This window comes from Coenobita brevimanus, chromosome 8, assembly GCF_032717465.1.
Source record: "Coenobita brevimanus isolate Jiangsu-jjx chromosome 8, ASM3271746v2, whole genome shotgun sequence".
Taxonomy (NCBI): domain Eukaryota; kingdom Metazoa; phylum Arthropoda; class Malacostraca; order Decapoda; family Coenobitidae; genus Coenobita; species Coenobita brevimanus.
The window spans coordinates 43,116,332-43,132,807 of NC_136961.1; the positions used below are offsets into that span (position 1 = coordinate 43,116,332).

Here is a 16,476-nt window from a genome sequence, read left to right on the forward strand (position 1 = left end):
TATATATATATATATATATATATATATATATATATATATATATCATCATCATCATCATCCAATCCTACATTGCCCCATGAGGAGTGTAAGAGCCCGGGGCTAGGCAGTTGGTCCTAACATTTAAGATGAGAGTGACCAGCCTCACTCATCCCTGTATATATATATATATATGTGTGTGTGTGTGTGTGTGTATAATAACGGAGAGAGTTCTAGAAAGTATGATTAGAGAGAGAGAGAGAGTATTGATGAAATGCAGTTTGGGTTATGCCAAGCAAAGGAACCACTAATGCCATATTCATTGTTTGACAGCTTCAAGAAAAATATATAGGAAAGAAAAGGGAACTGTACTTTGTTTTTGTTGATTTAGAGAGGGCCTCTGACAAAGTCCCTAGAGATGGTGAAGTGGACAATGAGAAAGCTTGGGATCGAGGAGTGGCTGGTCAGGGCGGTTATGGCTATGTATGTGGGTGCTCGCACCCAGGTAAGGGTGAATGGTGACTCATGTGGTGAGTTTTCTATGAATGTTGGTGTGCATCAGGGGTCAGTTTTGAGCCCCTTATTGTGTGTCATGGTACTTGAGGCCTTCTCACGTGACTTCAGAAAAGGACCTCTGTGGGAGATGTTGTATGCTGATGATACAGCATATTAGTTACTACTACAATAAAGTACCATTTAACAATTTTAAATTTCCCAAAGGGAACGTTTGAAATCTTTCTGCTTTTTACTTGGTGTTCCTCTTGTTCATTCCCTCAACCTTCACTTCCATGGCCTTACACCAATATTTTAGGGGCAAGTAGCCTAAAAATTACCTAGCATGTACAAAATCTGGACTTGGTATCTCGAGACATCTTTTCAGATTCTTTATTTTGTCTTCAAAATCACTTTACAGACCCGGACGTGTAAAAAGATGGACAGGAAACCACCAAATGACAGGCATGGAAGCACCAGACACCAAAACAGTCATCCCAGTATAAGCACATGTTCTGTTCAGCTCTGAACAGAGCCATGGGGCAAACTGATCTGAACATCCCTTCTGGCCTCTCTCTCTCTCTCTCTCTCCTTCTTAAATATGGGTTACAAATATAATCAAATATATATACTGTGTTTTTAAAAAGAAGCAAACTTTAGGAAACGTCACGCATTTGCTCACAAACCATGTGTTTCTAATTTTGCATTATGACAATTTAAATGGATACATAAGAATGCTGAATGGATGTAATAAATGGATGAAATGGCAAGAAATGAAGTGTTAAAGTTCTACTCTGCTTAGTGTATGCTTAGGACGGTGTAGGTCTGTCACTAGTGGCACTTTTATTGTCATGTGGTGCTGTAAGGAAGCTTTTTTTAAGCTTCAAAAGTTATGTGGTAAGAGGGTATGTAGCATGCATGAACAGGTACGTATGTATGTATGTATGAATCTACTTATAATGGGGCACAGCTTGGGGACACTTCCATGGGTGGACATCTGTTATACAGTAAATATTCATTTTTTTACTGATTCTAATGGGTAACTGTTCAGCAGTAAGGGGACATCACTTTTATCAGTACAGGGTAAAAACATCATAACAGATCCAAATGTTTACTCACACTTCTACACATATACCTACCTATATATTAAATGTCTGAAGGTACTGTAGCTCAAACTCAATGTCTGCTTATGTTAACTTCAGTGATATGCAGCTTCTGGCCTAAAAAGTGAAACAGTGATTAAATATAACCACACCTATATGTGACCTCATTATTTCTTTACTTCAAGCTGCAGTTATCCAACTATTACTGAACCCTTTCACTACAATGATGCCTTAATCTTTTATTCTTGCTATCTCCTGAAGCTCTTATTTAGTTTAGAAAAGACTATTTAAGCTTGAGGGTGAGATGTCACATTCATTATACCCATCATACAAAAGGCTTCTCATAACATGAATAAAAGAAGTTAGTGGAAGTAGAAAAACATTTCAATAAGCATCATCATAATGAAACAGTTGAAGGGTCCCTGCATTAATAATGTACTAGTAATGATGCTGGGTAATAAGAAACAATTAAAATATGGGATGAAACTTTAACTTTCATAAATTTCCTGGAAAAAAAAAAAAAATCCATCTTCTTATAATACCAGTAAATAACATCCTGAATTTTGTGAAGGAAAATTGGATTATCAGTGAAATTCAAAGTCAGCCAAGCAGTAATCACAGTTAACGACAACACGAGCACTCACAGTAAGAACCATCCCTGAACATCTATTCACACACTTCAGGAAAAGGCACACTTAGAATTACTCTCTCTGCCCTAACTTCCCAAGGCAAGACTTGCTTCAAAGTTACCAGAACTGAACAAAGCTGGTTCTCTGCCATACTTTCTTCCACCTGTACTTCACCAGTCCTTTCAATGGCATCTTGATCAAATAAAGTATTTTAGGTTTATTCTAATACAATAATGCTCTTGTCGCAACAGTTTAGGCAATGATCATTAAATAAATGTTGTGGGTGCTTGTGTGTATGCAAGTAAAGAAGCACACAAATGCATGCAAGTGTGGGAGGCACATGTCTGAGAGATAACAAGAATTACTACTCTATTTCAATAAAAAACTCTTAGAGCTTTCAATTATTTGAATTCCCCAAGCAAAACTCGATATACTTTTTAGTAACAGCAAGTTCTAGGTTGAGTTAAGCCATCTGGTATGATGACTCTTGCCTTGGAAGCTTTAGTATTGTATTTTTGCCAAAAATGCATGTGTGAGCACAGGTCAGGAGAGGTTCCAGTGTAAATGCTCTTGTGCCAACTTCAGTTTATATTATCTCCTGTTAGTACTGTAGTTTCAGTCTAGTGGACAATAACAAAAACAACAATGATGATAACCTGAAAACACTTTTAACTAGGAAAATGATCTTCCACACTGCTACATAAAGTAGCCAACTCAGGGTAAATAACCTGGAAAAAAAAAAAATATTAGTCACAAGAAAGGACCAATACTCTCTGGCAAACTCCATTTCAGTTTTGATGTGGCCTGGCGGGGTGTATAAAACAAAACTGGACCTATAATTCTCCTTGTTTTAACACTGCATAATAAAAGACAGACAGAGTACCATTAATGTATATCTTCAAAAACACTATTTAAATAACCAGATCATACAAATATTAGCCACCAACTGAATCTTAAAAAAAAATAAAAAAAAAAAAATAAAAAAAAATAAAAAATAAAAAAAGTTACTATGCATTCAATTACAGGTCTCACTTTTTTTGTTCGGATTAATAGGTAACTAGATTTTCAGCTTTAAGGTAAAACAAACGCATGTTTTATATAAATAATGCACAAAACACATTCCACTGAACAAGACAAGCTGTGTGTGTGTGTGTGTGTGTGTGTGTGCAGCAGTGGTAGGCCAGTCAGACAACAAACAAATGTAACATCACTGCCTTTATCTTCTCGGCACCTCGTTTAAACACAACAAAAGGTCATTTCATTGACATACCAGTTCATCATATCTAAAAAGGCTTGTATACTGCACTGCTTAGACTCATACCTACCATTAGCTTCACATGTAGGGCATCTGCAGCAAAATGCCCAATGACCTACGATTCTGCTGTACAGGAGTTATCACTGTGTTCATTCTAGAAACTTGCATTCTCACACATCAGTGAATTCTTGTAAGTTCTTCTACAATTTTAATTAGATCATCCACTGTTGCCTCTGTTTTCATCCCTGAACCATCATTAATCTGCAAAACAAGAACATAAGCTACTTTTAATACCTGTATCTTGACAAAGACTTACTTTAATATTATCCAATCCTTCTCAAGATCATGAATTCAGCTACTGTCTCTACCAGTGCATGAAGCTGAGATGAAAAATTAGGTTACATTAACAAACTTTCACTCTCCTGTCTTATGAGTTATGAGGCTGTCTGCAACATGAATGATGGTGACTGGAGTTGCCACTTCCCTACACCAATATAAGACAAGGAAACTGACAAAAGTTCTCACCTCTGACTCCCAACCCTTTAGATTCCTCCCATGATACAAAGGAAAAGGTGAACAATGTTCTTAACCTCAGAGATTAACTAAAATAATGTTCAGAAACAGTCCTAATGATGTATACAAAAATATTATCGTATTGAAAAACAAGAAGCAACTAAGTCCATTATACATCTGCAGCATATGACGATATTGACAACGCTTTCCACAATACACAAAATCTCTGTATCCATGAGTGTATGGTGGGTGTGAGACACCATGGAGTCAGAATTTGCAAATGTGTAAGCTGATAAGTTAAGGACCCTCATTTATGGGGCCTGAACCTGACCTGCAAAAAAACTGAGTGGAAGTGAACCTGAGCTCTTCCAGTCATGATAGTGAACATAAATATATATATATATATATATATATATAAAATCATCATCTAATCTAGTGTTGCCTCATGGGAATATATATATATATATATATATATATATAAAACCATCATCAAATCTAGTGTTGCCTCATGGGAAGCATAGGAGCCCATGCTAGGCAAGTTGGTCCTGACATTATTTACAGTATATCACTTTCATAAATATGACAAGAGACAAGACCAAGAAACTGAATACTTACAGGACTTAAAAACAGTCATAGAGCCTATCACTTTATGTAAAAAAAATAAAAAATAAAAATAAAAATAAATAAAAAAGTATAAAGGAACTACTCACTCTACAAGGCTTAAAAACATACATGAAGGAACTCCTCACTTACCTTTGGTGCCAGAAGCAAGTTATGTCATCGAGTGGTTTTGGACAAATGATTTGTTTCATCACTGGGAGCAGGGTTTTCTTTTATTATATAAATATTCCATCTCAGACAAGTTATGTATAACATTACTTCAATCATTTTTCTATAACAAATATGATGACAGTGATTATACTAGCACCAAACCAAACTCAACTTGTATACTTGCCAGTGTGTTACTTGGTTAAAAGTATACAGACCAAAGTCACACACACATATTCACATATAGTAAACCCTTCATATACTGAACCCTCTTTTACCAAATTTCAACTTCAATTACCACCCTGAGCTGGCTGAATGTTATGTTCAGTTAACAAATTTTGTTCAGTAAACAAATTGATGCTCGGGAAACACCTATCAACATGATGTCTCTACATGCACGCAAGCACACACACACACACACACACACACACACACACACACACACACATGCATGCTCCTCCCCATCTCACAGAAGGCCACATCAGTCTCTGGGTGACTAGCATTGCGAAAAGAAGCCATAAAAAGAGCATTTATTGAGAAAGAGCCATTTACATCTAGCTGCATGTTATTATGTATGGCTGTACTGCCGAACGACGCTCTATATTTAATGATTTTTGTTCGGTAAAAGCCACGACGCCTGGGAGACCAGCGAACAGCATGGTGTTCGGCTTTAACATCAACTTGTCAAGGGTCTGGTACCAATTAGTTCATTAGATTCAGGGTGTACTGTATTTGGTCAGTACATGTTATTATCACTACAATTTTTCTCATTAAAATACCAAGATGATGAGAACACTACATCTGAGTCACAAAAATTTAAAACTGAGGCATATGAAGACCAAAAATGACAAAGTTAGGGGCAGCTTTCTGATGCTTTCTCTGAGTGGACTTGCAATTTTCAAAATTTTTTCCTTAAGTGGACATGAATTTTTAATAACCTTTACCTTTCAGGTATGTGGTGGTGACCATCATCCACTCACGTGATGTAGTGCTGCCTACTTCCTCCTTACCCTTTATCATTCTTTTTCTGTGCCTGCCCTCCTCTCTTCCTATATCACCCATCTTTCCTGTCACTTCTTATTGCTTTTCTTTCCTTTACAGGTGGCTTTACATTGAGTGACAAGCCAAATGGTTTCCTGTAAGCCAAGAAACCATTTACAATGCTGGGTGGTAACCATATAACCAAACAATACGTGCTCCCTACGTGTCAACAAGTGGGTTGGTGGAATGTTAGTGCCCCTCCCCATAAAACAAATAACTCAAAGTCAAATGGCCACTCCTTACGGGATTATGGGATCTGGCAATAGATGGATACATAGATACCTCTAGTGGAACAGCAATTTTTCTGATCTTTCTGATATTTTACTTTAGGTACTAAATGTCTCTCGTGGTTTGAAACTTGTCTCACACTCTCAAAATAAGTAAATGCAAGTGTGGTATGACACAAACCCTTAAGGATGATGTGGTCCTAGTGCATTTAAATTGTTACTGTGTTTCTCTTAACAGTACTTTTCATCTTTCTCCAATGTAAGATACGTTCATTTTCAACAATACCTTAAAGAAATGGTGATGTGAATTACCATACTGTATTTACACTGTTAGATAAACAAAAGTAATAAGTATTGCTTACCATAAGTCCCTGAGCCACTTCCTTCATCTTATCTGGGCTGAGGTCCAAGAAGCTCTCAATCAGGTCACCATCAATGAAACCCTCACACCGGTCGGTCTTGCGCTCAGTGCTGTAAAAAGAAAAACTTATAATAAGAGTGCTCTCCTTCTGTGCTATGGGATCTTTGTATGCAGCATATGTTAGGAGTGTAATGCTATATGGCAGTGAGACCTGGGCAGTAAAGGAAGAGGATATTTCAGGCTCAAACATACAGAAATGACAGTGATTAGGTGGATGTGCAGTGAACCCTGGAGAGTGAGGCCTGGGGGAGGTTAGGTTTACAATGGAAGAGTTGAGAGGTAGGATGGGACTGGAGTGCACTGACATTGTCATGAGGAGAGCTAGACTGAGATGGTTTGGGCATGTGAAGAGGATGAGAGATGACAATGGGGTGCAGTGTGAGGGGTAGGGTTGCGAAAGGCAGGCCGAAAATGACCTGGGACAAGGTCACTGACTTTGACCTCAGGGATAAGGGACTGAATAGGGAAGCTGCCAGAGACTGAGCAGCATGGACAGCCGCCATTAGGCAACCAAGGCCAACACATGCAAGCATGTTGGAGCCTTTAAAAGCAAAATGAAACAAAAAAAATAAACCATAGCTTTTTGTTGTATAGCATCAATGTATCGTTAACAAAGGCTCCAACATGCAAAAATACCAGAACGGTGAAATTAATGAGAACTGTTCTCTTAGAAATTAAGTTTTAGATGCCATGCCACGTTGAGTACACCGCTTCCCGTCCGATCAGCGAAGTTAAGCAATGTTGGGTCTGGTTAGTACTTGGATGGGTGACCGCCTGGGAACACCAGATGCTGCTGGCATCCCTACGTGTCAAGGGGGGTTGGTGGAGGATTAGTGCCCCTCCCTGTAAAACAATTAACTCTAAGCGCTTGACCACCCCGTTTGGGATACATGGCGTCTGGCAATGGATGGATGGATGTTACAAGCTTCACTGTAGCTACCTGGTTATGCTTGTTTATCAATTCAGAGAGACAAAACCTGCAAAACTGACTGCACCACCACATTTTAGCTCATAAAATAACATCAATAATAAAACATCTAATATACTCTTCATTTATTACTTGCATGATATTTTCTACAGGTGTATACTGAAAAATCAGTGAATCAAAACAAATAATAAAACATCAACTAAATCATTAAAGCATTTAACACAATATCCCTGTAGAGTACCTGTATCCATCACACCAAACTTCAAGCACCCTCCATAAAAAGGGTGCAGATCATACCTGAAGCTTCTGTAGAAATCATGATCAATTTTTCCCACTGACTTTATTACTCGAGCAAGTCGCTTTTGCATTTCCAGCAGCTGGTTGTACAGCTCCAAGTTTAGGCTTGTTACCAGTCCTGAAAAAGGTATAGTTTTGCCTTAATATCAAACTTAAACTGTTGACAATTATCGGCGTGGAAATTCCTTTCCTACACAATATGAGTCTCATAAGTTATTCACTGGTCCAACTACAGAAAGATACAAAAGTCAACAATAAAAAATGTTTTCTGAAAACCACACATAAGGATAACAGTACTGGTATAAATGCATTAGTTTTATGGCAGAAAATTACCTGACAAACAGTTAAGAAACTCAAAAAGAAAATATGATGGAACAATATGGGATGAATAAGAATGAAAGAACCCTGAAACTCTGTTCTCAAGTTTATTCCTAGCCTTAAAAAACATTACGGCAGTGAATGGTGGTAGAAGTATGAAAATATTTTGGCATTTTTAAACAGTAGCATACAACACTGATACTGACCCAGAGCACCATGAACAGTACCAAAGAGGACACAACCCTGGGTGACAGTGGATGCCTCAGGTACACCTTGCATTACCAGTGTTCCATGCCGGAACACATTAACAAAGTCTCCAAGATGGAACCGCCCAACTTCCTGCATCTGCTGTCTTTCTTCATCAGATGTTGCAGCACTAAGAAAAAATGAAAAATCTTTTAAAAGAAGACTCCATAAAATACACTCTTAAGCTTCCTCCACACACATATACTGCATACCCTTTCCACCACTATACCTAAATCCATTTTCTCTGCAACATCATACTGCCACTCTCATAGTCCTAAGACCACCAAATCTTGTCATACCTCTACAAGCAAAACAATCACCATGGGTTGTTATACATACAAAATGCAATACTGTTCACAAGAACAAATAAAAGGCAGAACTGAGCCTAGCAGTGAAAAGTTTATAAATGGAAAGGCAGCAACGGTTGAAGAAGTACTAACAGTTGGGAAATGCAGAATCGAAATTAGCCTTAAAACAAAAAAAGGGGGGGGGGGAAGGAGGGGGTCCTGATGAAAGGAGCCGAACTTGCAGAAAGGGAGAGTTGTGACTAATCCCTCAAAATAAAAAAATTAATGAAAAATAAATAAAGAAAAGTACGTTTATGTGAAGCTATAGAACGTGGTGAATGTTTTTGGCGTATCCGATACAGCCAAGATTCTGGGGGCTTGAATGATGAGTGAATGGAAGCGTGGCCCATTGGACTGTGCAAATTTGGGCTGTCTGGACATTGCTGCTACTCACCCTGCCCTAGGGTGGGAAAGGAGGTCCATATGATGATAATAATATTCTGGTCTTTTGTTTCTCAAAAGTGCCAGTTCTTCAATTGGGAATTTACTTGTGCTCATAAACATATACATTCTTTTTACAATTACACTACAAGAATTGTGACAACTCTCATATACAATACAAACTTCATCAGTGGGGAAAAAAAAATAAAATAAAAATAAATAAAAAGAGGCAATAATTAAACCCCATAATCATCCGCCACAGTACCTCTCTCCAGGTCGTGGCATTTTGAAAAGAAAAAGGCTTTCAGCTGTCTCTTAATGGATTCAAAAGAAGAGCTTTCTCATGGACAATGGCAATCTATTATATAACCTAGGGGCTCTATACATAAAAGAACGATCAGAGAAAGATGACTGGTGAATGGCTCCAGGCTTGCCAAGATGCAAGGAATCATCTTCACTGCATAACATCACACCTGGGCATGCCGATAGGAACAATTCAGCAAGATACTTTGGTTCACCAAATTTAAGAACCCTGAATGTAATAAGACTATGCTTGATGAGCGTTTCAGTTGTGTTCCTTGATGTAAGCCACTGAAAATTAATCATCATCATCCTTAACCTATTTTCAATGAAAAAAAATAATAATAATAATAATGCAGTGGATGCCTGGAAATTATCTGTGAAAAATATCACACCCTGTTTCCAAAGACACAAAAAAATGCAGTGGATGCATGAAAATTATTAGTGAACAATTTCATATCCTATTTTGAGAACAACAAAATGCAATGGATGCATGGAAATCATTAGTGGGAAAAAAAAAAAAAAAAAATCATGTACATCTTACCAGTCTTTAAGGCAGACAAATAAATTATGAGCATGTTCTGCACCAAGAAATAGTTCATCATCCAATATTTCAATAGCTGTCATCCAGTTGGGATCATAGTCCCGTGCAATCTGTAAGACAAGGCATTTTGCAATTAACAAATAATAATATGAAGGTTTAGACAGAAATTCATTCATAAATTGAACCAATACATAAACATCTCTCATACTCAGAGCAGAGGTGTGGCATGGATTTCAACTACTAGTTACATTCACCTTCTCTTAGCAATTAACATATATTTGATATCTGTTTGATAAAACTGACTCTAGCAAAGCAATTTTACATGTAAAATGCAAAAGGTACAACTTTGTCAACAGTTACCAGAAAAAAATTACATAATTGGTGCTTTCATGAAGACAATCACCTTTAAGTTTCTACAAGTACTGAACAAACACAATTACAATACAGTAATAATAATACGTACTTCCTCAAAGCTTCCCTCAAGGGTTTTGTACTGGAGAAGCGTCATGGATCGCATTAGGTCACCCACCAGAATAAAATCTCCCTTTGTTTTCAGGCACAATGCTGCCACATTGTTGAAGTGTGAGCACTCTAGTCGTAATTCTCGTTCATTGGTCCACTCAAACAATCGTACCTAAGAAAAGATCAGTCACAATACCAAGCGTTAAGCAATACATCAATTTCATCCTGCCTGGCCACATCTAGGGGTTGCATTATATATATACTGTATATCTCTCTGTGTTTGTATGTATGTACCATATACTAAGACAACCTACTGACTGAGTTTCAGATAAAAGAACAATGCAACCCTTTTAGAAAGAAAACTTGTACAGTACGGCAACAGATTATAAAAATAACATACAGTACAATGCCAGTTAACCGGGTGGCTTGGGGAATTTACCTTCCCGGTTACAGATTTTTCCCGTATTTCTGATTTTCAAGTCAAATCTATACATAGGCTATCACAGCAGTAAATACAGTTCAGGTACTCACCAGTCACATTAGGGGTTACACTAAGAGATTCCGCCTGAAAAACTGCCTTGTAAACACACACCATGGTCATAACGGACGTGCGTGCAATGTCTAGCAATTTTCAGTACTGCAAATTGCACCAGTCCTTTGTTTACCGAATTACTGTATTCATTATATGTACTGTACTCATAAAAATTGAAAAATAAAGAAATAAGAGCTTGAACATTTATTAGTGAACTGATGATGTGTTAAGACTGCACTGTAGAATTATCACGACACCTGTGCCCCCACGTGAGTTTGTTTACGTTTCTGACTGTTCTTCTTCTTCCCCACCTGACCTCCATCACTCCACCCCTCACCCGCCACTCAGCTGTTTTGCAGAAAATAAAATAAATGATGTACGTATGAAATGCAGGCATATTATTTATTTATTTTTCTTCCAACAAAGTAAACTTTCATTCCTATTAACATTTATATTCAGCCATTAGTGTTTTATAATGTTCGCCTTTTTCAAGTCTGTTGCATATGTCCAGCTTCTGTTTCAAGGTAAGCACGATACGCTTATGTTTAGTTTGCACTTTAGGCATTTGGGAGTGTACAAATTACCGTCTATCAGAGGAACACAATAGCAAGAGAGCTTGTTTACTGTCTGGTGGCAAAACGCAGACTGGTGATTTTTGGAGGGTGTGGAGGATGACTGAATTCAAGTAGGGGAAAGAGGGGGACAGGAGGGGTGGTTAAGAGGATTTGCTAGGGATTTACATTAGCCAGAAATGTCTTCACCTCGCTTTGTCTGACTTCACCCAGCCTCGTGTGATACGATCAAATGGCGGTTTGGCGGTCCATTCAAATTAACGCACAGTTATAACTTACTGACATTTTTACCAGCCCTTGAATTTTCCCATTGTTCTGAGTATTCCGTTTGTCTGGATACCGGATAGCTGGGATTGTACTGTATAACAATGGAAATATAAAATGGGTAATCTCTGAAAGGACCAACCATCCACGTGTGTGTGCATTTGTGTATGTCAAGGGACGAGAGATGGGAAGTTTTTCTCCATTCCAAACTTGCAAGTACATCTTCAAACATAATTTATTCATCCATTTACATTTTTTCCAGTTCCTTGTCTTCCTTAACTTCTGTACCTCATCTCACACATACTTATCATATCCATTCATAGCTACTATGTGGCAGAAAATGCTGAAAGAGCTAGGAAAATCACACCTTGTGAGAAGGAGGTTTTTACTCAACAAAGATCTCAAATCATTTTTTTTTTACCTGTTATGTCTCCTCCAATCTTCAAACTCACCTGCACCCGTTTCAGTAAGCTACTTTCTCTATATGATCATACAATCCAAGCACACTTTTATTTACCTTTATATCAACAGATTTCTCTATCCCTTTACTTTTAAAAAATATGAATGGTTTTTATCTTATCTATCAACTCTACACATATTACACTTACTCCTTAGGAGCAAATCTAATGACTGGGAAGGAAAAGATGAAGAAGGAAAAAAATACTTACTGTGCTAGAGATGGATGCCAGGAGTTTACCCTGAAACTCACACAGGGAGTAGCAGGCTCCCTTTATCTCCTTTTCAGCAACCTGCGAGTCATCAAAATAAACATAACACATACTGAACTCCAGCAAAAGTATTCCCAATAATGGAAATTAAAGAATACTACACTGTATCAGTTCAACAAATAACATAGTAGGAGTGTATCTATACTGCACAGTACGAAAAATCATGCACTGAATATAAAGGATTCATGGTCACAGTCATCAGACTTTTACATGGCATACTGACTACATGAATCAAATGAAAGAAATGGGTAAGGAGGCTTCAAATATTCAAATTGTTTTCTTGAATGAATGGCCTGCTTTATTAACACAGGCTTGTCATTTATCAAAATACAGTAATATCATAAAAAAACAAACATTTTTACTACGGTATAGTTTTGTATTAAGTGCCTATCTAGGGCAAGATTACACACCTCCAGCCAATATACTTGTCGTATCACTCTCAACCACTTTTTATGACCTTGACTTCTAGCAAGCCTCTAACAATTTGCAGATACAAAATGAAGCTTTTAGTGGAAGGTTTGAGCAGCTCAACAAGTTAATGGGTTAATCAGTTCCGATCATCACCCAAACTTTATTTCCCATTAATCAATGGGATAGATACCAGTAATATCCAGAAGAGGAACAAAAGCTGTAAATTGACAAGTCCAGGAAAAATGGCCATACTGTACTATCATTTGTTAAACATTCATGGCTTCAAATTTCTTGCCTTAACTTGACAAGAACATTTCCTCCATAGTAAATCTTGTTCTTTAATACTCTTTAATATAAATGTAAATATAAAATCAATGCAAGCATTCATGATAAAGACAGGAGGAAACTGTTACATAAAAGCACTGACTTCAAGTGACAGCACAACACATGAAAGGATAATGAGTTCTGCAACTGTTGCAATACCAGTACTGTAATATGGTACATTATGAAATGTTAAACACAGTTCATTCTTCTTCTATGCACAACCAAACCTTATCATGTTAACTAATGCAATATGGTACTCTCTCAACCCACACTCATCAATATTTCAGCCACTAAAAAGGAAGAAGGCATCATACACAGAAACCCAACAAATGCCGTTATCTTCCTACGAGAGGCAAAGGAAAGCCATAATCAAGAAGTTAATTTCATAAAACCTGAAGACACATTTGAAAGAAGTTTGAAAGACTGGATAGGGTGACGGACCAAGAAAAACTGTCTATGAATAGCAATGTACATGGACTGAAAATACCATTTATTTCCTGTATAAGAGAACTGGGCAGAATAAGGATGTGTGTGTGAACTGCACTGCAGGTGTCATAATGGAAGGGATTTATGAGAACAACATTCATTGTAGCAGCATAAAGACTGATATAAGACTAAATTTATCAAACATCATCCATCAACAGAGTTTACATTTATTTACGTTCTTTCTTATAAGAGATATCTCAATGATCCAAAGTCACATAAATTATATACGGTATACTGTATATACAGTATGTATATATACTGTATATACATATATTGGTATGTGCATGCATGCACGCATGCACACACACAAAACTCACCTGCTGCAGTTTGCCGTCAGCAAATGAGAACAGAATGATCCGACCCAGCTTGGCTTCAGACTCCTCTGGGTTGACAAGAGCAGTGCCAACTACATAATAGATGGTTGGATCATCCTTTAGACGAGTGGAGCAGATGCTGAGGGCGTACTCCCCAGGATGAAAACTATGGCAATGTAGAACTATCAAGAGAGACACAGAAAGAGACAGAATCCTGAGAATTTTTACCATGATCAACCTGTAACACAGTACTATAGAGTCAACACGTAAGAAAAACATTATTATTAGGTGTGCAACATTTACTACTTCAAGAAATATAGGACTATCATAAAATCACAGGTATGTACCGGTAATAACAATGATACTTATAGGTAATTCAATTTTTTCTTCTTCTTACCTTCAAAGGTGTTTTGGGATATGACAAGAAGGTTATGTGTCTCCACCTCTTGACCTGGCTCAGGGGGAGGCTGGACAGGGGGTTTGAGCAGGCTAGAAGTAGTGGAGGCAGAAGACGAGGAGTGGGCACCCAGGGAAGCACACGCATCACCAATGCGCAGGCCGTTGTTGTCCATCACATCCATGCGCATGGTTATCACACCAAAAGTCTGTAACAACACATTTTTGGCATAACTATCCAACCAGTCTGGACTGTGCAATAACTCTGCGTTATCTGAAAGCACAAATTCTGGATTGGCAATAATCCGTATAGTCATATAAGTAACTCAGTCTACAGCATGATAAGCCTTAAATTCAACACAACACTGCATTATTTTTGTTTTATGATTAACTGCATTATTTTTGTTTTATGACTAACTCCTAGGAGTGTATGGTATAAATTACCACCTGCAATATTTTTGTTTTATGACTAACCCCTAGGAGTGTATGGTATAAATTACCACCTGCATTATTTTTGTTTTATGACTAACCCCTAGGAGTGTATGGTATAAATTACCACCATCATCCAGGACTAACTTCCTATCACTTCAGAAAGATGTGTAGGATCCTACAATAAAAGGAAAACAGAGAAGTTATCCTCATAACCTAGTGATAAAAGCAGCACTGATCTGCTCAACGACTGTTAATTTTTTTGCACAGGAGGCTAAAACTACGACCACATAACTTTTGCTACGAACATTACAATGTCCATCTGACAATACCATACCAGCACCAAATGCAACTGACAGCAGGTGAGACTTTAAACTATGTATTATATGATATGCTGCTATACGCACAAAACACACCTAGGTTTGTATCAAATTATCTGGAAAAATATTTCATTTCCTCCTTGCTTATATTCTAAACTTTCATTTCCATCACTTTTTTTTATCTCTTGTTTTATCAAGCCCTTACTTCTCAGATGATGGTGAGAGAATAATGAGAGGTGGTTTGATGCTTAAGGTCCTTTATGAGCAAACAATTATATTACATAACAGTATACTAAAGTTCATTACTGCTAATTTTGATATCCTAATATTCTCAAGGAATAAAGCTCTTGGTACTACTGAAAGGCCGCTGTACTATGTCACAGTATCACAAGGCAGAATGTCTTCTGGGTTTGGTCATTATATGATCTCTTTACAGTAAATAATGAAGATATATTGGTATAGAACATCCATTCAGTAAATAATAATTACCTCAGTTTCCTCTTGATAGGCAATGCGACGAGGAGTTTCTCCCAACGGAACTGTTCGTATGTGCAACTTCTGAATTTCATCAATCGTGCCAATTGTTATACCCTCACTTGTGGCTAAGGCAAGGCTAAAAATAAACCAAGAAAAAAGAATTAATATGACTACTATAAAATGAAGTTATAACAAAAGTGTAATAATTTATACGTTACCCTTAGGGATCACAGACACAATTATTTATCAAACATATTATAAGCACTACCTAATATTTCTCCTGTGCTAATGCATATGGTAAAACTGGTAAACTAAGTCCCATATTACACCTCTGAGGTGCGTAGTGCAGAAATGGGCTACATTTATCAACTGTCTGACTTACTGGGTACTTCTATTTCAACTATCTGCTGAGACAAAAGCTGCACTAATATTTCAGTTTTTCTGCTCTGCTCCTTCCCAGTTGACCGATATTCCTTACCTGACGGAGGCTTCCTATCCTTTTTTGCCCATAACTGACTCTTGATATGATGTGTGTAGGAAGAAACTGATGTACATGCCTTAAGAGTGAAATAAATGCAGTGGAATTGTAGGTGAACTTCTATCCCTGACTGTACCTCCAATATTAGGTTATCCAAATTCTTACCTGTTTGGGTAAGCTTCTGCATTGAGAGGGCACATGTGTGTAACTTCTCTCAAATTAACTTTGGAAAACACTAGTTTGTGATTGGACGAATATATAACAGTGGGTCTGTCAGAGCAGGCAAACACATTAGTAGATGAAAGAGAACAGAATCTTCGCAGAGTTGTAGGCTGAGTTCCTAAAACAACCTGAAACAGAAATGCTTCAATTATTCATCAGCTATATGGTACATGATCATATGGACAAATGAATAGCTGGAAAACAGGGTGACACAGTAAAGATAATAAGGTATTAAATGGTGAAAACAAATGTAAAGGCTAAGAAGAGGTGATTAA

General features: G+C 37.4%; 1 protein-coding gene and 1 non-coding gene across 3 annotated transcripts in view; one reads left to right on the forward strand and one right to left on the reverse strand.

Annotated features, from left to right (window-relative positions):
- Nucleotides 1–1,565: 1,565 nt before the first annotated feature.
- Nucleotides 1,566–16,476, reverse strand: part of pic (DNA damage-binding protein pic) — a 31,171-nt gene continuing 16,260 nt past the window's right edge. The window contains exons 14-25 of one of the 2 annotated variants that reach the window (XR_013898449.1): nucleotides 16,145–16,329; nucleotides 15,514–15,637; nucleotides 14,277–14,484; nucleotides 13,883–14,061; nucleotides 12,285–12,365; nucleotides 10,250–10,420; nucleotides 9,787–9,896; nucleotides 8,175–8,344; nucleotides 7,651–7,768; nucleotides 6,367–6,475; nucleotides 3,526–3,716; nucleotides 1,566–1,688 (exon numbers count right to left, since the gene is read on the reverse strand). Coding sequence is in view for 1 of the 2 variants with exons in the window: in XM_080276975.1 (XP_080133101.1) it covers nucleotides 3,633–3,716; nucleotides 6,367–6,475; nucleotides 7,651–7,768; nucleotides 8,175–8,344; nucleotides 9,787–9,896; nucleotides 10,250–10,420; nucleotides 12,285–12,365; nucleotides 13,883–14,061; nucleotides 14,277–14,484; nucleotides 15,514–15,637; nucleotides 16,145–16,329 (1,539 nt within the window). In the remaining variant the exon portion in view is untranslated. Of the gene's footprint in view, nucleotides 3,717–6,366; nucleotides 6,476–7,650; nucleotides 7,769–8,174; nucleotides 8,345–9,786; nucleotides 9,897–10,249; nucleotides 10,421–12,284; nucleotides 12,366–13,882; nucleotides 14,062–14,276; nucleotides 14,485–15,513; nucleotides 15,638–16,144; nucleotides 16,330–16,476 lie in introns of both variants that reach the window. The other variant, XM_080276975.1, reaches the window with a different exon arrangement.
- LOC145409033 (5S ribosomal RNA) lies at nucleotides 7,106–7,224 on the forward strand. The gene has a single exon (XR_013899040.1). It is a non-coding gene; the product is annotated as a 5S ribosomal RNA (ribosomal RNA).